This window comes from Prionailurus viverrinus, chromosome A1, assembly GCF_022837055.1.
Source record: "Prionailurus viverrinus isolate Anna chromosome A1, UM_Priviv_1.0, whole genome shotgun sequence".
Classification (NCBI taxonomy): Eukaryota; Metazoa; Chordata; class Mammalia; order Carnivora; family Felidae; genus Prionailurus; species Prionailurus viverrinus.
In genome coordinates this window covers 198,260,724-198,282,476 of record NC_062561.1, presented here as the reverse complement: position 1 = coordinate 198,282,476, position 21,753 = coordinate 198,260,724, and the positions used below count along the sequence as shown (strand labels likewise).

General features: G+C 39.8%; 1 protein-coding gene across 8 annotated transcripts in view; it reads right to left on the bottom strand.

Moving 5' to 3' along the window:
* The window catches only part of CSNK1A1 (casein kinase 1 alpha 1), a 46,912-nt gene extending 25,502 nt beyond the window's left edge, over window positions 1-21,410 (bottom strand). For 2 of the 8 annotated variants that reach the window (XR_007149969.1, XM_047848644.1), the window contains exons 1-3: window positions 20,733-21,410; window positions 20,010-20,116; window positions 2,629-2,755 (exon numbers count right to left, since the gene is read on the bottom strand). Coding sequence is in view for 7 of the 8 variants with exons in the window: in XM_047848644.1 (XP_047704600.1) it covers window positions 2,629-2,755; window positions 20,010-20,116; window positions 20,733-20,855 (357 nt within the window). In the remaining variant the exon portion in view is untranslated. The remainder of the gene's footprint in view (window positions 1-2,628; window positions 2,756-20,009; window positions 20,117-20,732) is intronic. The other 6 variants (XM_047848653.1, XM_047848595.1, XM_047848660.1 and 3 more) reach the window with 4 other exon arrangements.
* Window positions 21,411-21,753: the final 343 nt, after the last annotated feature.

Below are 21,753 nucleotides of genomic sequence, written 5' to 3'. Positions count from 1 at the left end.
CTGTCTTGTAACTTTATGGCATCACTTTTAATCCCTTCTGTGTCTTAATTTTCAAATTATCAAATATGTCTAAGTGTCTATAAGATACTTAGAAGCATCTGAAAATGTTTTCAATATCCAAAGACTATTACCTTTCTACCCATATGTTCTTGCTCTTCTCAGTAGTATGTGTCAGGATTCTATTTTTTATTTGTCCCCATTTTTCCTAGAGCTTTTATTACCATACAGATTGTGAACCTTGACAAGTGTCTCTTGAAGCCAAATTTGTAATCTCTAGCTTAAACTATTTATACTCAAGGAAGTAGCTGTATACAATGTCCAAACAGTACTTTTAGTTATAGCAGCAACTTGTACTTTATTAACGGAACTAAAACAAAACATTCAGCCCACTTAATGTACTTATTTGTCCTAACTAAGTGATACCCATCATTAAATCAGGATCATTAACTTGTTGGGAAAAGGTTCGGCAAAGATAATAAATGGCACCAACTACTTACCTTCAAGTGTTATTAATGTATCATATACACAGCAAGACTTAGCAGTTACCTCCTTAAACCACTGCTTTCTCACGACACCCTTCCTTGAACTACTTTTTTTCTGTTAACAGTGTACCCCATATAGACTTCTATCACAGAAATCTTGAACATCGTATTTTTTGTTTCTCTAACTTCTACACTCCTAGAAGAAAGGGACTAGAGTTCTTATTCTTCTTTGCATCCTCCAGTGCTAAGTAAAGCAGCAGCCCCGAATAAATGTTCTCTGTATGAATACCTCTGTGTTACTGAACTTACAGCATATAAACTCTTTTACTAGGATTCACTCATGTTACTTAAAACATAGAAGGATTTTTACCTTTCAATGTTTGAATTCTTATCATACCACAAATAAAACAATGTAATTTGCTAATATTGGTTGAGCCCCTCAGTTTTTATGTTAACCTTACTGGAAATGTCGATGCTGATTACAGAGACTGAACATTATTTTCTAATCCTTTGGTTTTATACTCTTACCATCTCATTTTACTTCAACATCCAATCTAAATTTTAAAAATATTCTCTTCCACAGCACTGAGTTTAACCTGAAACATTTCCATCATTTTCCTGCCCTTGTTTCTTGACCAAAATTTAAAATCATAAATTCCTTGGGGCGCCAGGGTGGCTCAGTCGGTTGAGCGTCCAACTCTTGATTTCGGCTCAGACCATGATCTTACGGTTCCGTTGAGACTGAGCCCCATGTTGGGCTTTCCCCTGACAGCCTGAAGCCTGCTTTCCATTCTCTCCCTCTCCCCGCCCCACCCCCACCCCTCCTCTACTTACATGTGTACACGCGCGCTCTCCCTCAAAAAGATAAACTTAAAAAAACTACTTAAAATTACAAATTCCTTGACATTTACCTATCATCTTTAACCATATTATCCACTACCTGAAGGCTTGTTCCTGATATCATTCCCCCATCTTAAAACTCTTTAAAATCATTTTTCTTATTTTGTTAAGACAAAAAAATAAAAGTTCTGGCTTTATATATATTATATATATATTACACATACATAACATATATATACAATATGTAATATATATACTATATATGTGTATATATATATATTATATATATTTTTTTTTTAACAAAGTTTATGTATTTTGAGAGAAGAGAGAACCAGAGTGGAGGGGCAAACAGAGTGGGAGACAAAGGATCCAAAGCAGGCTCTGTGCTGACAGCAGAGAGCCCATTTGGGGGCTCAAACTCCCAGACCATGAGATCATTCATGACCTGAGCTGAAGTCGGATGCTTAATCTACTGAGCTACCCAGGCACCCTGGCTTTAAAACAATTTAACCTTCAGCCAGTGCATGAATTTAATTCATGACATTTTCAAAATTTCCCCGGTTTTGCTTAAATACTAGCAATGGCTGAGAATTCATTACTTCAAGAAACATTTACTTGGTCAAAAATTCTTCCATAAATTATTTCAGTACTGTTTTCCTCAAAACTATAGCTTTCAGGGGGCGCCTGGGTGGCTCAGTCGGTTAAGTGTCCAACTTCGGCTTAGGTCATGATCTCACAGGTTTGTGAACTCGAGCCCTTGTCAGCAGAGCCTGTTTCAGATCCTGTCCCCCCCTCTCTGTGTCCCTCCCCTGCTCATACTCACTCTCAAAAATAAACATTAAAAAAAAGTATTAAAAATTAAAAAAATATATATGTAGCTTTCCTAAGGGCCCCACACATAATGTACAACATCCAATTCACTTATCCAAAACTTCTACATATTTATATTTCCCTCCATATATACTGAGCCCTTTCAAAAATCTTATAAAGAAACCTGCTATATTCTACACTGAAACAGACTGCATCTGATGTAACAGCTTGAAAAGAACTTTTCTACAGGTGAATAACAAACGAATATAATCCATTTCTATCCTATGACCACAGGAAAACATCTTTAAGTTGTGTTAGAGAAAAGTACACTTGAGTGCGCACAACCTATATATATATATATATATATATATATATATATATATTTTGCTGAACATAAGATTGACACACAGGATTATACACACTCTGGTTTATGAAAATTTACATTACAGTTAATAGTAGTATTCTCAATTTTTATTTTCATCCACATTTCACATACCTGGTCAGCTAACATAAGTACAGTTTTCATTGTGAACCTTCTTGAACAGAAATTGAAGAGGTCTTCAAGGCTGGGTCCGAGAAGATCCATGACTAGCACATTGTAGTCTTTTTCCTGACCATACCACCTAACAAAAGGGGAAAAGAGAGGGCTTTATGAAAAGCTGATTATCATTTAATATCACTAAATTTTCAAAATTCTTAAGCCCAAATAATAGGATAGTTTTTACTTCTCCGGATGCCCGGGTGACTGATTATGGCTCAGGTCATGATCTTGCAGTTCATGGTTAGAGCCCCACATTGGGGCTGCAGTGCAGAGCCTGCTTGGGTTTCTCTCTCTCCTTCTCTCTCTCTCTGCCCCTCCCCTTCATGTGCATGCTATCTCTCTCAAAAATAAGTAAACATTTAAAAAAAAAAAAAAAAGATGGCTTTACTTTTCTAGTTAGGTTCCTCAAAAAGTTAAAAATAGAACTGCCCTATGACCCAACAATTGCACAACTAGGTATTTACCCAAAGGACACAAAAATACTGATTCATGGGGGAAACACCTGCACCCCAATGTTTATAGCACCATTATCAACAATAGCCAAATTATGGAAAGAGCCCAAATGTCCACTGACTGATAAAGAAGATGTGTGTGTGTGTGTTATGTACATATACACACATGCACACTCTCTCTCACACACAATGGAATATTACTCAGCCATCAAAAAGAATGAAAGCTTGCCACTTGCAATGATGTGGACGGAGTTAGAGTGTACTGTGCTAATAATAAGCAAATGACTCAGAGAAAGACAAGTATGATTTCATTCATATGCAGAATTTAAGAAATAAAACAGATGAACATGGGGGAAGGGGGCAAAGAGGGGAGAGGGGAAGACAAGCCATAAGAAACCCTTAACTACAGATAACTGAGGTTGGATGGGATAAACGGATGATGGGTATTAATGGAGGTCACTTGTAATGAGCACTGGGTATTACATGTAAGTGATGAATCATTAAATTCTACTCCTGAAACCAGTATTATACTATATGTTAACTGAGATTTAATAAAAACTTTGGGAAAAAAAGAATTTGCAGGTAACCTTAACCATTTGAATTCTATACCTATCTGCCACTGATTCCTATGACCTTTAGCAAATTCCTTAATCTCATCTGATACTACTTCCTATTTGAAGAAATAAAGGAAACTATACTGGTCTTACAAAGCAAAGATCTCTTTTATTTTAGAACTCCTGTCCCATTTACTACCATGTTGTATTTAATCAATAATTACTTGCTCTTTTTTTAAAAAAGTAGTCACATTTTTGCTTAATTACAGAAAATAACCAGTATTACAACAAAGATGACATTTGCTTTTAATTGGAGCCCTGTTTTAATTATCCAATGCTTTATTACTGTGGATAAATATACAATTTGTCTCCAAAAACTCCAGGAATATCTACTTTTAATTTTAGAGATTCCAAGGGCTAGGAATCACTATAATAAATGATTTCAAGTTCCTATATTCCTGTATTTCTGGTAAGGGTACCTTCCTAAAAATAAGCACTACCATTTAAATTTTAAACTTCTCTAGATTATTAATTCTGCTTGAAAAGAAAATTGGCCAGTATAAAAGAAAATTTTTTAAGAACAAGTTATTTTACAACTACACTGGAATAATTTCTTCGTTAACTCCAATAAAAACTGATACCACACGGATAAGGAGCCCGGAACAGTCTACTACTTATCTAAAAGCTACTTACTCAGTTCCTACCGTCACCTCCATGTTTCCCACTTCTATCTTTTTTTAACGTTTATTTATTTTTGAAAGAAAGAGAGGTGGGGGGGGGGAGGAGGGGCAGAGAGAGGGAGACAAAGAATCCAAGCAGGCTCCATGCTGTCAGCACAAAGCTTGATGCTGAGCTCAAACTCACGAACAGAACTGAACCATGAGATCATGACCTGAATGGAAGTCGGGACGCTTAACCAACTGAGCCACCCAGGCGCCCCTCCACTTCTATTCTAAACTAGCTTCTAACTCTCTACTTTCAATTTCAAAATCTTAATACCCAGATACCAAAGAAGTCTTCCTTAAGTAGTCTGTTCCACACTGGTCTCCTATTTCACAGAATTCCCATAGCCACTGGGATACTACTTATATCCACAATCAAACCCTTTGACAATACAATATCCTGGTGCCTTTTTTTTTTTTTTTAATTTTTTTTTCAACGTTTATTTATTTTTGGGACAGAGAGAGACAGAGCATGAACGGGGGAGGGGCAGAGAGAGAGGGAGACACAGAATCAGAAACAGGCTCCAGGCTCTGAGCCATCAGCCCAGAGCCCGACGCGGGGCTCGAACTCACGGACCGTGAGATCGTGACCTGGCTGAAGTCGGACGCTTAACCGACTGCGCCACCCAGGCGCCCCTCCTGGTGCCTTTTTTATGTGAGTATAATATACGTTGCCAGTAAGTACACTATGATAAAGTGATGTACACAAAACAACGTAGGTACTCAAATACCTATTAGATTAAAAAAAAGAACTGATTTGATTTGGACCTTATTCTTACTAAGTTTCAAAACATGAAAAAAAAAAACCAAGCAATATAATAGATGAAAAGCTAAAAAAAAAAAGTGCAGGAGTCTCATTTTCCATTTGTTTCAAATCAATGCCTTCAGACTCAGTGTTACCTGAACAATCAATGAAGTAGACTGAAGGTATATAACCATTTAGAGCACAAAAAAAAATCTACCTTAAGGTCTGAAGAAGATGCTTAGAGAAGGCAAAGTCCACCTCTTTGCTCTCATGTCCCTTCCTCCAAAACCAATATCTAAACTAAACCTAGTTAAAAAATTAAGACAATAAAAAGCAGAAATGTAAGAAAATACATGCACAAGTCACTGAGGCTGACAAAAAAAAAAATGCCTAAATAATTCAGAAAACCAAAAAATCAATAAGAATTAAATCCTTCCAAAGAAACCTTGTGAAATAGTCTGTTACCAGTTAGATCCTGACAAAGGGATAATATTTTGATAGGGAAGGTAGAAAAGGGCATCCTAGGCATGGGCAAGAAGAGAGACAAGGACATGGCGACCAGTTAGAAGTGTTATAGTTGGAGGGTTGAAGCTAGGGTTTTCTTTTCTCTGAGAAATCTCTTTATGAAAATAAAAAAACCCTTAGAAAATAAAATGACGAACATTTTTTTTAAGTTTATTTAGAGAGAGAGAGAGAGAGGAAGAGAGGGAGAGAGGGAGAGAGGGAGAGAGAGAGAGAAAGACAATCCTAAGCAGGCTCTGCACTGTCAGCATGGAACCTGACATGGGGCTCAAACCCACTCGAACCATGAGATCATTACCTGAGCCAAAGTCAAGAGTCTGACGCTTTAACCAACTGAGCCACCCAGGTGCCCCATGAAATAGGTATTGCTACAATACCTAAGGACTTCCAAGAACTATAAATCAGTATAACTATCATAAGTATTCAGTTCAGCTTAAAGCAACCAAATACGTTCTATCTCTACGCCTAGGATAGTTAATAACAGAAAACTTGTTTCATGTAGGTCTTCCCCTTTAGACTATTAGTTTGATTGGTGTGATGGTTAATCTTATGCATCAAATTGACTGGACTAAGGGATGCTGGAATAGCTGGTAAAACATTATTTTGGGGTGTCGGTGAGGGTGTCTCCAGAGATTAGCATCTGAATCAAGATTAGCATTTGAATAATAGAATAAGTAGAGATCACCTTTCCTAAAGTGGAAGGCTTGAATAAAAAAGGGAATAAAACTAAGGCAGAGGAAGGGAAAATTCACTCTGTCAGAGCTGGGACTTCTATGTCCATGCCTTGGACGTCCTTGGATGTCCATGCCTCTGGTTCTTGGGCCTTTAGGCTTGGGACCAAACTACACCGCTGGTTTTCCTGGGCCTCCCAGCTTGCACACCGCAAACTATGGTACTTCTTTGCTTCCACAGGTGTGAGCCAATGCCTCATAATAAATATTTCTGTATATCTATATATAATCCAGTGGTTCTCTTTTCTGGAGAATCCAGACTAATACAACATAGGCAGCCACTGTATGTGTCCTGTTCAGAACTCTACATTTCCAGTATCCAGCACAATGCCTTCCCCGCAGGGAATGCTCAGTAACATTTGCTGAACTAAAGAATGAAAAGCCATATTACAGGCTCTAACAGGCTAAGGAGTGCTTGATGTGGCAGATGAGGAAAACAAAACAAGGAATACAAAAACACTCTGTACTGCAAGTATAAAATCATCAGGAAGACTCTACTCATATTTGATTCAAATTAACCAAGTAATTACAAAAGTTTAAAAGTTACATTCAGGGCGCCTGGGTGGCTCAGTCAGTTAAGCGTCCAACTCTTGATTCCAGCTCAGGTCATGAACTCAGTTTGGGAGTTCTAGCCCCATTTCAGCTGAGCGTGGAGCCTGCTTGGAATTCTCGCTCTCAGGCTTTCTTCGCCCCTCTTCTTTCCCCACTTGAGGCGGGTCTCTTGTGCACACGTTCTCTCTCCCCCCCCCCACCCCCAAAATAAATAGGGGCCCTGGTGTGGCTCAGTTAAGTTTCCGACTCTTGGTTTCGACCCAGGTCATGATCTCATGGTTCAGGAGTTCAAGCCCCACATCGGGCTCCACACTAAGAATGTTGAAACCTGCATCTCTCTCCCTTTCTCTCCAGCTCTCGCTCTCTATCCCTCTCTCTCTCAAAATAAATAAACTTAAAAAATTAAAATTAAAATTAAAAAAATATATATACATAAATAGATATTTAAAGGTGATGTTCTTAACTGGTACAGGTCTGTTCCTGTGCCTTTTACCTTCCCACCTTCAGGTCAATAATCTCAAGGTCTCAAAGTCTTTACTGAACACTAAAAAGTATGAGTGTCGAATCAGTGCTGTAAGATAGCATCTCCAGTCTCAAGATATGGTCTATCAAACTTATTTTCTTGCCAACTTACCATCATCCAATCTTTATGTTCCTTTTTGTGAGGGTAGAAAGTAAGATCTAATCTACGGATGGTATACCTGGGTGCTTGCTCAGTTGGTTAAGCATCCGACTTTGGCTCAGGTCATATTTCACGGTTCATGGGTTCCAGCCCCGCATCGGGTTCTGTGCTGACAGCTCAGAGCCCGGTGCCTGCATCAGATTCTGTGTTTCCCTCTCTCTCTGCCCCTTCCCTGCTCATTCTCTCTCGAAAATAAACAAACATTTAAAAAGTTAAGAAAGAGAGAGAGAGAGAGAGAGAAAGAAAAGGAAGGAAGGAAGGAAGGAAGGAAGGAAGGAAGGATGGATGGATGGATGGATGGATCTGGTCTAGTACAATCTTTCTGATTCCCCTCCCCACAACCCTAAATTACCAGACTCTAACAGAGGGGCACTCTCAACCACAACACAACCCCGCTATTCTCCATTTAAATACAAGAGTCTCAAATCCTTCTGGTAGTGTGTTCATTTGATTACTTCTGGAAGCTGCAGGCATCTGTGAACTTGAGTCAGATGCTGTAACTTCTAACCTAAAACTGTCAGTACTTATTAAGCTCCATCTTACTAATGGCATTCATCACGAAAACAGAACCAATAATGCAAGACAGGTTCGACTACATTCCCATTCATGGTAACTCTTCAGCCCTTTCTGAAACAGAACTAGACACAGAACTAAATACGGGTTACCTCTTGGTTTTCTATTAATTCTCAATAAACAAGATTGCTGTATAATTCTCATTCTCCTTAAGCTTCCCTGGCCATAAATGCTCTGTAGATTTGTAGCCTTTATTTTATTTTTAATACAAGACACCTAGAATTTAATGACCTGCCACCAAAAATGTAAGAGCATCCATCTATTCCTTCTCTTGCAATTTCACATTTAAAATGCAATCCAGATTTTAAAAGGGTAGCAACATGTAATTTTTATCCATAATCCTTTGGATTTATAACTTGCAGAAATACCTCTAAAATGGTTTGAGATCTAGGGCATTTTCACTAGAGAAAAGACACTCAATACCATTTGGCTACTGTAGGAAACTGAAGAATCAGGTTTAAGAAAGAAAACACTCGAAATACACAGAACTACAAACACACACACAGATTAGATGGATTTCTCCATACTGGCAACTTACTTAGACATGAAGTAACTAAAGTTTTAGCTGTAGGGATGGCAATCAAAGTAGTAACTGATAATATGATGATCCCAAGAAATTTTAGATATTAATTCAATCTTTCAATTCTTTCTTAGAACTGTTCAACCTTTTTTAACTGGCTGATTTTCCCACCTTTACAGTCTCACAAGCCTGGGGAGGGCATTAATAAACATGGAACTAACTGGGAATTAAACAAGGCTAAAAAGAGAAAAGAAAATAAATATTGGGGGGAAAAAAAGGAAATACTGGAAATCTACCAAATGAATGACCAACCTTGCATTAAATGTTATTCAGCCACAATGACAAAGAACTTGTCCAAACAAGTTGGAGAATGGAGGTGGAACAACTCGTTCTACACCAAAATTTTTAAAACTTTTTGGTGCTTCGGAGCTCCCACCTTTGCTCATCTGACAGTCTATGGACTCCTCAGAATATTTTATTTATTTATTTATTTATTTATTTATTTATTTATTTATTTATTTATTTATCTCAACATTTTTATTTATTTTTTTGGGACAGAGAGAGACAGAGCATGAACGGGGGAGGGGCAGAGAGAGAGAGGGAGACACAGAATCGGAAACAGGCTCCAGGCTCCGAGCCATCAGCCCAGAGCCCGATGCGGGGCTCGAACTCACGGACCTCGAGATCGTGACCTGGCTGAAGTCGGACGCTTAACCGACTGCGCCACCCAGGCGCCCCCTCAGAATACTTTAAATGCAGAAAATACACAGCATTAAAAAGGAAAATTACGGGGAAATTTCACTACAATGAAAGTACTTAAATTTGATACCGTAATGTATCTTTATTAATGCATTAAATAATGATACACAGGCAAATCTAATTAATACTATAATTCTGAAGCAGCAATGACTGTAAACAATATTCTGAGATTTCTGCAACAATAACGTGTTATGGAAATATGGTGATAAAGCCGTAAGGCACTGCTAAAGATAGTGGAGATTTCTTGCCTACATTTATAATAGAAATAGATCTTCCCCAATTTACCATGGGGTTATGTCCTGATAAACCCATCACAAGTTGAAAATATCCTACGTCAGGGGCGCCTGGGTGGCGCAGTTGGTTAAGCATCCGACTTCAGCCAGGTCACGATCTCGCGGTCCGTGAGTTCGAGCCCCGCGTCAGGCTCTGGGCCGATGGCTCCAGTTATGGCAACCCAATCTATCTTTTCTGACAAGCATTTTCCGACAAGCATGGTTGATCCCTGAAGTGTAAAATGGCTGATGGCCAGGTAAAGAGATGGATGGGAGTTAGGAGGGTGCCTGAAGTTTGGTATTCACAACAAACTGGAAGTAGCCAGCATGGTTGGGACACAGTGAAACAAGGTCACCTTTTTTCTTGCTTACCACTTAACTTGTTGAAAACCTAGTTTCCATCTGCCATCTCACTCTCATTTTTTTTCTCGATTCCCAGCAAAATAGTTATCATTCTCACCATACTACCCAGAATTATATTTCAAAGATCACAAATGGGGGTGGCCTGGGTGGCTCAGTTGGTTGGATATCTGACTCTTGGTTTTGGCTCAGGTCATGATCTCATGGGTTCATGGGTTGAAGCCCCATGCTGGGTTCTAGGCTGGCAGAGCCTGCTTGGGATTCTTTCTCTCCCTCTCTCTCTGCCCCTCTCCTACTCATACTTGCTCACTCTCTCTCTCACTCTAAATAAATAAATGAACTTAAAGAAAAAAAAAGATCACAAATGATCTGATTTCTGTCAGTCCTTACTGTCACTACTCTAATATCGGTAGTAGTATTACTGGAAGACAGCATGTGGAGAAGTGGACAATAAATATACCTACAGCTTTCATAATACCAATTATAAAGGCTTTATCAAATTTTTAAAAGAGCATTCTAAGTAGAAACAAAGTGGATCAGTGGTTGTCTAGGGCTGACAGGATATGAACAGTGATTGTTAGTTAATGGGTTCAAGTTTCTTTTGGGGATGATGAAAATATTCTAAAATCAGGTTATGGTGATGGTTGCACAACTCTGTACATACACTAAAAACCAATCGACTGTACACTTGAAATAGGTGGTTTATGTATGTAAATTACCTCCTTAAAGGTTCTTTCTCCAGGGGTATCCGGCTGGCTCAGTCAGTAGAGAATGAGACTCTAGATCTCCAGGCTGTGGGTTCAGGTCCCCACACTGGGTGTAGAAATTACTTAAAATCTTTTAAAAAAAAGTTTTTCCCCCAAATCTGTTCCTCCAATGTCTGATTCAATACTTATTAAGCACCTACTATGTATCTGAAACTGCAGGCATCTTTAACAAGCTCTGTAAGTAATAATTATGTATGGTTCAGGGTACTATTGTGGGCTAATACTCAAGATACCATCCCTTTGATGTTAAGGAAACATACCCACACTGAGATTTATACATTTCCTCTTAATTTTCAGCAAGAGAGACAAATTCACAACAATATGCCAAATGCATGGCATATGCTCAAAAAGAATGGAAGTCTCACAAAATTTGTCTCTAACTGAAATGTGCCCAGTATTTTAAACTATGCCTGGCACATAGTAGGTACTCATATGTTTCCTGACTGAAAGAAATTCTTGCTTATCCTCTACAAAATACTGTAGGAGGTATTGTGAAATTTATTCAGTTCACCAAGACACTTTTGAACATTTGAGCTTTCCTTAGAAGAGTAGAAGCTAACCTTACTCTGTTCTTTAAGAGGGATACAACGTTACTCTGTTCTTTAAGAGGGATACAAAGTATTAATATCATGGAGGTTCCAAATGGGAACACCAGGATTTCAGTAAGTGGAACTCTCTGGTAAGAATAATTATAACTGGGTGCCTGGGTGACTGAGTCAGTTAAGAGCTGGACTCCTGATTCGGGCTCAGGTCATGATCTCATGGTTCGTGGGTTCGAGCCCCACCATCGGGCTCTGCACTTACCGATGTGGAGCTTGCTTGGGATTCTCTCCCCCCTCCCCCCCAACCCCCCCTCTCCCCCACTCGCTCTCTCAAAATAAATAAACTACAAAGATTCTCTCTCTCTCTCTCCCTCTGTCCCCCCCCACTTGCTCTTAAACAAACAACAACAAAAAAGAATAATTGTAATCAAGTGCAAACAGCCAAAAAGGAAACAATCTGACCTCAATACATAACGAACAGCAGAGTAAAGGAAAGGAAAAGAAGGGTATTTATGTAAAGGTATAAACTCCAGTCTGCTTAGGAGAATTTCATTAATTTAGTTGTTACCAAGAACAATGTATTAGACACTTCTAATACAACTAAAAGACCTGGAAATTGACACTTAAAACTTACAATAATTTCATGCTATTACCTTCCAACAAGCAGCTTATAATCAGATCTTACACTCTCCTTTCTGTGAAAGTCACATTAAGGACAGAATAGTCTGGCAGTCTAGGCAAATACAACAGATTAAATACTTAAGAGTAGCTTCCAGGTGAGGTGAAATATAGTAAACCTCAATTTCAGGTTAATTTGCACATCTCTCCACTATACACTTAATGAAGGCACAAATGAACAAATGAAACGTATGGATGACCTATACGATGTGTGCTTAGCCACTGTCACCATCTTGTCCCCCTTAAAAATCCTCCAGTACAAAAGTTGCAAAGTCCTTATGTTGATCTAGAACCAAAAGAAATTGCAAAAGGCCAACACCACTAAGAAATACTAAGAGATGTTAATAGATACTTAACTTGATAAATGTCCACAACAGCAAGACTTCACTGTGAAATTCACGGACATTAGCATTTAATAACATGGTAGTAGTTTTACACACCATTCAAAGCTGAAGGAACTAGTACAATCACATTTCCATTTGTAAATTGGCAGCCAGCTACGGAGTTCAGCTGAATACTTAAGAAATACTAAATACTACAAAGATGATAAATACTCCCACTAGGAGCTATGCATGCATCAGGTATTCCTGAAGTTTTATAAATGTGTAGAAGCAAACTTTCTACAGGGTTCCATTAAAAAAGGAAATGCACATAAATAAAAGCAGAATTTCATTATTATGAATCATTAGTGCCTTTTTTACCCAACACTATTCTAAGAAACGTAAAAGATACCTCAGCGAGACATGGTTCTTTCCCTCCAGAAATTTCTAGAATGCTTTCTTGTGGAATGTATCTGAGACATGTGAGTACAAAAATGATTTCAAATACTGGTGTTAGATACTTTTCAGAAATCAGAGCATTTGATTGTATGGGATTATAGTGTATTTTCCAGTGCCATGTTTCTTAGTATAGGATTTCCTGAATTAACCCAATTCACAGGAGGAGGTAAATAAGTCTTATCAAATTGTAGTTCTAGAAAGATGGGACTTGGTGGGTTGTGAGCAGGGAAGCACTATAACCTTGAAATATGGTGCAGTAAAATGGTTCCAAAAACTCTGTTGCACATTAGAATCACCTGGGGAGCTTTTATAACTCTTGATGCTTAAGGCATACCCCCAAACCCAATAAATCAAAACATGTAAGTGGTGCCTGGGTGGCTCAGTCCACTAAGCATCGGACTTTTAAGATTTCAGCTCAGGTCATGATTTCACAGTTCAAGAGTGTGAGCGCCGCATTAGGCTCTGCACTGGTAGTATACAGCCCGCTTGGGATTCTCTCTCTCTCAAAATAAATAAACTTAAAAAATTTTAAAAATAAAGAAATAAAACAAAATATGTAAGGTTAGGAGCCAAGTGTCAATTTTTTTTTTAAAGCTCTCCATGTAACTCCAATGTGCAGCAAAGTTTGGGAACCAATGGCACAGTCTGAAGAGGCAGTTAAGATCTATTTAAACAACACATTAGCTGTGTGACTTTAGGCAAATTAACCCCTCACTCTCACACTTTGTACGAAACCCCCATTACAGGACTGTTGTAATGACATAGACCATGTACAGTGTCCAAACAGTCGATTCTACTTTTCTTTCTTGCACACAGATGGAAAAGGAATGTTTAGCCAAACTGAATTCAACAAACTACCCAGTTGTTTCAGTAGTATGTATCAACATCATAAATTAAGACAACTACATATTAAAGTTAGAGAAAATTATTGCATCAGAGAATAGAAGAGCCGTATTTTAGCCTACTAATCCCATCAATTTATACAATGCATTAGAAAACTTAAGACCTAGTTAATCCTACAAAATCCCTTTTATAAATGAAAGCTGACATTACAAATTTTAGAATTCATTCTAGGTTTAAACCTAGATGACATCACAGACAGATCTCTAACTCTTGACTCTCATATAGTGCTCTTTCCATTTCCCTTTACATTGAGGATCAGAATGTACTCTACAGCTAAATCTTTTTGTACAATACTTCCAAGGTCCCCATTAAAACATATCCCACCGAGGACTTTCAGAAAAGGAAGAGGCAGTATTCTGGTTCGTCTAAGGAGAATAAGGCTAAGATCTCAATTGCCACTCAATGTTCATCACTCCCACCTGATTATTTCATTAGACAAGTTGTACAGCATACTTTGTGGTGCTAAAGATTACTAACCTGTAGTCTTGCATGTGGACAAATCAACATCATATTCAGAAAAAAACTATGTAGAAATAATCCAAAAGACCAACTTAAAAAAAAAAACAACAAACCTACCCTGTCACAAAATGTAGTTTACCAAGGATTAGCAGTATTAAAAAAAAAAAAAAAAAAAAAAAAAAAAATCAGGGGTGTCTGGGTGGCTCAGTGGGTTACGTGTCCAACTCTTGGTTTTGTTGGCTCAAGTCATGATCTCATGGTTTGTGAGATCAAGCCCTGGCTCAGGCTCCGTGCTGTCAGCACGGAGCCTGCTTGGGATTCTCTCTCTCCTCTCTCTGCCCTTCCCCCCACTCTCCCTCTCTCAAAATAAATAAACATTAAACAAATGTTTTAAAAAAATCAAATATGCTTTATCTCAATAGAGAGTGTGGGTTATACCAGTGTATACATTTGTCAAAACTCATTTGATGGCACATTAAAAGCTATGCATTTTACTGTATATAAGTTACATTTCATTTTAAGTTACATCTCAGTTTTTAAAAAAATCATTAAAACATTCATTAGTCCATGTTATGTGATTACTGATCATTTAAATTTCAAGCCACCTGACATTGTTTTGGAAACAAAAACAGTGACAAAACCCATCATTTTAACTAAGTAGTCATTTTTAGTTTGAAAGCTACTCACCTAACCTCAGAAAAACTGTTAAAGTTAAGGACGGATAATAACATACCAAAATAAGCTTAAACGATTCCATTCGTAACATTTGTTTCAAATTCAATTTATAACATTTATAGACTTCTGGACATTAAAGCTTCTTATGGGGCGGGGCGCCTGAGTGGCTCAGTCGGCTAAGCGTCCGACTTCAGCTCAGGTCATGATCTTGAGGTTCATGAGTTCGAGCCTGCATTGGGCTCTATGCTGACAACTCAGAGCCTGGAGCCTGCTTCCGATTCTGTGACTCCCTCTCTCTCTGCCCCTCCCCTGCTTGCTCGCGCTCGCTCTCTCTCTCTCTCTCTCTCTCTCAAAAATGAATAAACATTAAAAAAAAAATTTAAAGTTCCTTACTGAACACTGACAAATCAGGAGAAAAACCTCATTAACTGATACTTTAGGTACTCTGAAACAAAATGATCTAGCTCTAAAAATGATTAAAGCCAAGGCAAAGTACATATTCTATACATGGGCTCACAAGTATTTACTTCTATTTAAGCTACAAATCAATACTGCCCAACAAAAGTTCTCATCCTGCAATCCATGGAGCCAAAGAAGGCAATAAAAATTATTAGCATCTAGTTAAATAATACAAACAATAAGTAACTTGTATTTACAGAAAAGATTTTCAGCTTCTCTGAGACCAAATGCCATAAACAGAAGGAGGCAGAGCATGGCTCTGTAGCATCACATGAAAAGGTGTGAATGAAGTATGTGAACAGGCATGATTTGACCTTGACATAAAGGTAAAAATGGCTCAGAAAAATTAGGAGTTAGGAGACTCTAGTAACCTTTCTGAGAATCAGTAGTCTAATTTGCATTGAGGTATCAGGCTATATCTCTCAGGTTTCATGCAGCTCACAAATGCTGCTACTTAATGCTACTTAAGCATCATTACATTATTCCATAACCAGAAACCCATTATAAGCCACCATAAAGCATGTTTAGTATATTGTGGATTCAGTTATCCTGAGTTAAAAATCACATTTTTCATGCATCCAGTGATCTGTAACAAATAAAGACCTATCCAGTACAGATGGCATCTTTGTTCTCGGATAACAGCATTAGAACTTATTTGCAAGATATATGCTCAGTGCCAAAAAAGCTAAGATTAAAATTTAAGCTGCTTTTAACACTGAAGAGTAAGGATTAACTAGTACTTTATAAATATCTTCTATAATTCTTAAGATTCAGAGAGAGCAAAAAAACAAAATGGTTAAAAAAAATAAGGCAACAATTCTCCCATGCCCCTTCCCATCTTCTTTATTTTCCAATTAAAAAAATATATATTCCATTAATTTACTTCCTTCTAAATGGTACTGATAGTTTATCTGATGCAGATGGCATTTTTAATAGTCTTGAGTGGGGTTTCTATACTAAATTAAGATTCAAAGGTAAAACCTACATGACTGAAAAGTCATCCTAAAATTTCAGAGCTGGAAGTTCTGAGATCAACTAGGTCAACAACTTCTATTTAGGTTGGGTACCTTGTTCAAATAAAATCCTACCCAAAAGCTCAATTTGCAAAATTGTTTTTCTAGAAGAGTAGGAAACCCTAAACCTTTCTGTCCACTATTTTCCTTTCCTATTCCAACAGAATTAGAAAATTACTAACTTGGTAAAATCCTCTTTGCATGTCCTAGATGAGGAAACTAACTGGTAGGCCCAAAGAGGTTAAAGGATTGACTGACCCCAGACCACTCTGTCAATATCCCATGACAAATCTAGAGCTTGATAGCATAAATCCTTCTTTAAAGATCATGTTAATTCAATTCAAATTGAGGGGCACAAACAGAAGGTTGTAAAAGAAATGCAGTAATTGTTAAATAATGTTTTAGATGTTTGTTTATTTTGAGAGAGGGAGGAGCAGAGACGGAGGGAGAGAAAAATACAGTAATTTTTAATGAGCTTCCAGAAGTCAATTAACGATTTTAGTTTCTCAACTAAAGAATGACCCTAGTTTCTTAAAAATATGGAGAGTGAACACCACCCTCATTCCTGGTCTTTACACCAGCACTGGATGCTATGCTTCGGTAGAACAACAGTTCCCTTACTATTTTTTAATTAGGTCTGCTATGTGGGCCAGGTAATTTTGAGCCCTTGTTTTAGGATATCCCGAAGTATCTTAAAATAAATTGGTGGGGAGGCTGGGAAGAAAATGAGTTACATGTAATTGCAGCAAATTCCAAATTTTTTAAAAGTAAGCTCTATGTGCAACATGGGACTTGAACTCATGACCTCGAGATCAAGAGTCACATGCTCTACTGACTGAGCCAGCCAGGCACCCAAAATCTAAATGTTTTATATTTATATCCATATAATAGGATATATAGGATATCCTATATATCCTATCCTAACCTAACATATATCCTATCCTAACAGGATAACACACAGACTACTTTATTTCATCTCAATAAACTAATGTCAATTTACTTTAATATTTACCAAGTAAATATTTATTGTATATATGCTATATATAGGTAACATGGAAACAGTGGGGAACAAAATGAAGGGGTGGGAAGTTATAACCACCCAAAAAAAGAATTTATGTAAGTCTTTCTTACCCTTTTCACTTCAGCAGAAAAACAGTTCTCTCACACTTTATAGCTAATGAACCACTACTGTTCCTATGTACCAGAGTCTACCACTCCTAAAACGAATTTACTCTTTCCCCACCCTCATCCAATTACTACTTTCTGCATTAGAGACTACTCCCAGAAGCCACCCGGTATTCTTGGATGCCCTCCCCAACCAGTTCAACCAAGCTTTCTTCCTTAAAGCCAGATCCTGAAATACCATCACCTCTCCCAGGAAGCGTTAATTTGAAAGCCAGGTTAATCTCTCTTTAGCTCCACCCAGTTTATAACTACAACTCTCTCTGCACTCAACATCTTATAATAGATGCCTATTATTTTGCTCACAATTTCATTTATTCATGTGCTTATTCAGTATATTAAGCATTGCTCTTGTTGGTCTAGATCAGTACTGTTCTTAAAAAAATTTTTTTTACATTTTATTTATTTTTGAGAGAGAAAGAGAGACAGAGACAGAGCACACGTGGGGGAGGGGCAGAGAGAGGGAGACACAGAATCCAAAGCAGGCTCCAGGCTCAGCTGTCAGCAGAGCCCAAAGCAGGGCTCGAACCCATGAACCCTGAGATCATGACCTGAGCCGAAGTCGGACGCTCAGCCGACTGAGCCACCCAGGTGCCCCAGCACTGTTCTTAAATAAAGGCTACCAGATAAAAGGGTTTAGTACTGAAAATGCCAGATGCTTAATGCTTTTTGAAAATTATTTTGAAGATGTTAAATCCAACCTGATTTGTGAAATTTATAAAACCTCCCAACATGGATGAATCTAAAGAGCATTATGCTAAATGAGAGATGTCAGACACAAACGACCTCATACTACTGTATGACTACGTGTATGTGAAATTCTAGGTTAAACTACAGGGATGGAAAGCAAATCAGTGGGGGCCAGGAGTGGAGAGGTGTGTTTAAAGGCAAAAGGAAAGGAGTTTAAAACTTTGGGGCTAATGCAATTGACTTTTTATTTTGAGGGAGAAAAAAACTAGACAATGTAATAAAATTCTTTAAAAAAAGGGAGGGAGGGTGGGGAATAGGAATCACTTAAAATCTTCCATCATGTTGGATTTCACATTATCTACCTTATAAAATAAATGATTTATCACTTACAACCAAAAATATCTACCAGCATTGGAGATTTTTAAGGATATAATACTATCCTTATTACTCTGATTGTTTCCACATCTGAATTAATGTATGCAATCCAGTCCTTAATTCATAAGAAATATAAAGTGGAATAGAAAAAGAGGTTACAGTGACTATGATTCCACTCAGTTTTTAGCTCTCTCTGGTTCTTTTTGCAAATGTTATTTTTGAGTAATTGCTGAAAAATGGCTTGGCTTTAAACAATCTGGCCTCTGTTCTAGGTAGATACTCTTTAATCTCAAAGTCAAATTAACAACCTTTAAAGTTAACCATTTAAAAAAAAAAAACCCAATGCCTAGTCATCTCGTATCATGATCACTATTACCATTTGCCTTCGCCAGTATCCTATCCCCCAAAAGACTACAATTTCCTCGATGTGAGGAGTTACCGACCAAGTAACTCAACAGGTTAAAGCTACTTACCGCACTGTGGTTATGTGATTAATCTTCCTTTTAATACAACTGATCTGAGTCAATTTCAATACAGTAGTGCTCAAACTGCCTTTGCCATTACTCATAAAAATTTAGTGCACAAACTGAAACGCGGCTAACATTATCCTTCGTGAAAGAATAATTAACACTTTTAAAGGGACTATGAGGGATTCCGCATAGTATAATTGAACAATTTCACGTCGCATCTGCTGCAGAGATCACAAACAGACTGTCATTATGCCATCCGCTTCCTTGGACCCCACCGCCGCCTGCAGCTTTATTCTTGGCTTTTCAAAGGTTTAATCCACTCAGGGCTGCTAAAGGGGGAATCAAGGAAGGGTCACTTGTGAACCCCAGCATAGAAAAGGGCAGGAATATGTGGTTGAGTCACGTCGTTCCGCCATTTTCTAAGCGGAGGAGGAAGACATGTTGGAACAAAAACACAACAAAAGAGCAGCCATTTCCCAAGCCAGCTCCAATAGCAACCCGAACTGGCCGAACCCGGTCACTTGGCAGCTTCAAATCCACTTCCCTGGATAAACCTAAGAACATCAGAGGTGCCGGCGCAAAGAAAGCAGCAGACAACCCTTCCGCGTAGGGATCAAAGACGACCCGCACACTTAACTGCAAATGAAAGCCTCGGGAAGAATGACGGAAGCTAAATGGAGCACAGTGTAACAAAGTGAAATTCTACGCGAAGTTGGCAAACTGAAAATTTACTCAGTGATTGTGGCGTCTCACGGTTCACAGGAAACCACCGGCTACAGTAAACCCAGGAAACTCAAACACCAAGGCCCGGATCCAGCCGGTGCTCCTACCTGCCTCTACCCATTTCCCCCATTTCCGTACTTCCCTCCGTGCGCCGCCTGTTTGCTTAGGGGTTCTTACCGTATGTGGGGGATGCCCACCCCACCTTGAAGGATCTTATAGAGTTTGCTCTCGTACAGCAACTGGGGATGCCTGGCCTTCTGAGATTCTAGCTTCACTGCCACTTCCTGCAGGGGAGAGAGGGGACGATGGCATCAACATCCCTAAGGATTCAATGTCACTTGGGAAAGGAGGGGAGACATTAGGAAAGCTCCGACTCGAGACTACAAGGGGAAGTACGAGGCCCAGAGAGAAAGCTCTCTTTCAAATTATAAAACGAGGCAACCGGCCTCAAAGGCCTCTTCGGGGGATAGTGACGAAATCGGCACGTCCTCGAAGGTGCAGGAAAATGATTCATCCAGAAAACGTAATGAAAGGTTTAGAAGGAAACTGACGATCGCAAGCAAGAACCCCAACAAAATAATTCCATATAGAGAGAAAAACACGGGGATCCCAGAAATACGGTTTTGCCGTTCTCACCTTAAACGACGGCTTAAAAAAGTTCGATTAAGGTGCATTTTCAACAAGCTGGGAAACTTCATAGTTCTCCCAACCTTTCTATCGGGTTCTTTGCCTTTTAGGGAAAGAGAGCGGGGGAGGTTCCTAAGCCGGGAAAACTGGCTCCCTCTGGACTCCCCTCCCCAGTACGTGCGTGCGGTGGGGAAAGGCCTGAGCACTTTGGGGGTTGGGGTGGGGAGTGAGGGCTGGCGCAGCGTGGTCGTGAACCCCACCCCAGGTGATTACCTCGCCGTTGGTAATGTTGATCGCCAGATAAATGTCCCCGAAGGAGCCAGACCCGATCTTCCGTACCAGTTTATATTTCCCTCCGACAATGAATTCGGCCTTGGAGCCGCTGCTGCTCGCCATCCTGAGAGACGAAGATGGAGGCTGGGGCCAAGCCCCGACACCTCTGAGGGGAGAACAGAGGCCTCTGGGGCTCGTCCACTGAGCAGGCTGCGGAGGAGGGCGGCAGGAAACGGCAAGCGCTGGCTCTTTCCAGGCGTTACAGGGCCCAGACTCGGTCAAGGGGAACCTGATCACCGCCGCTCAGTCCGGCTTCTCTTTGCCAGGCCGCAGTTTATGAGGGGGTTCTCGCGGTTACCAGGCTGGGCCACTTGTTCCTGGGCGGCCGCCGCTGCCTCGCTTTCACGGCGACGTCGCGGGCTGGAAAAGGGGCGCGGTGGTTTAGGGCGGCGATACCGCTGCCACCACTGCCGCCGGCTCCCGCCCGGAGGGACTCCTGTCACTCCGCCGACGCCGCCATCTTGTTACTCCGGCTCCAGCCAACACAAAATGCCCCCAGTCCCCGGGAGCCGCTTCTTCACAGCGCAGAGCACTCTGGGAAAGGGATCTCAGGCGCTAGCCCCGGAGGGTCGGCAACCAGAGGGAGGGCGGAACCGGATCCGTGAGAGTCGCGGCCCACGCTTCGAGCGTCACCCCGTCACCGCCCAACTGCGCCTGCGTAATGCAATCCTGCTGCTTGCGCAGGCGTGCAACGGGCTCTCCTCACCCCCGCCCGGGGCTCACTTCCACTTCCGGTTGTTGGCTCTTCCAACCTTGCTACCTGTTAAACAGTCAGGTCGAACCTGACTGGTGTCTGAAAGGTCCCGTGGCCCGCGGCCTCGAGAGCTTGTTAGGGAGGAGTCACCTTCGTTTTTCGTGGAAGATGGGAACTTCTGGCCTCCTTGGGAGTTGGGTGCTGACCTTTGCTCCTTATCTGAGGCCCTTTTTTAACCTTCGATCTTTCCTCCGGCCACTCCCTCAG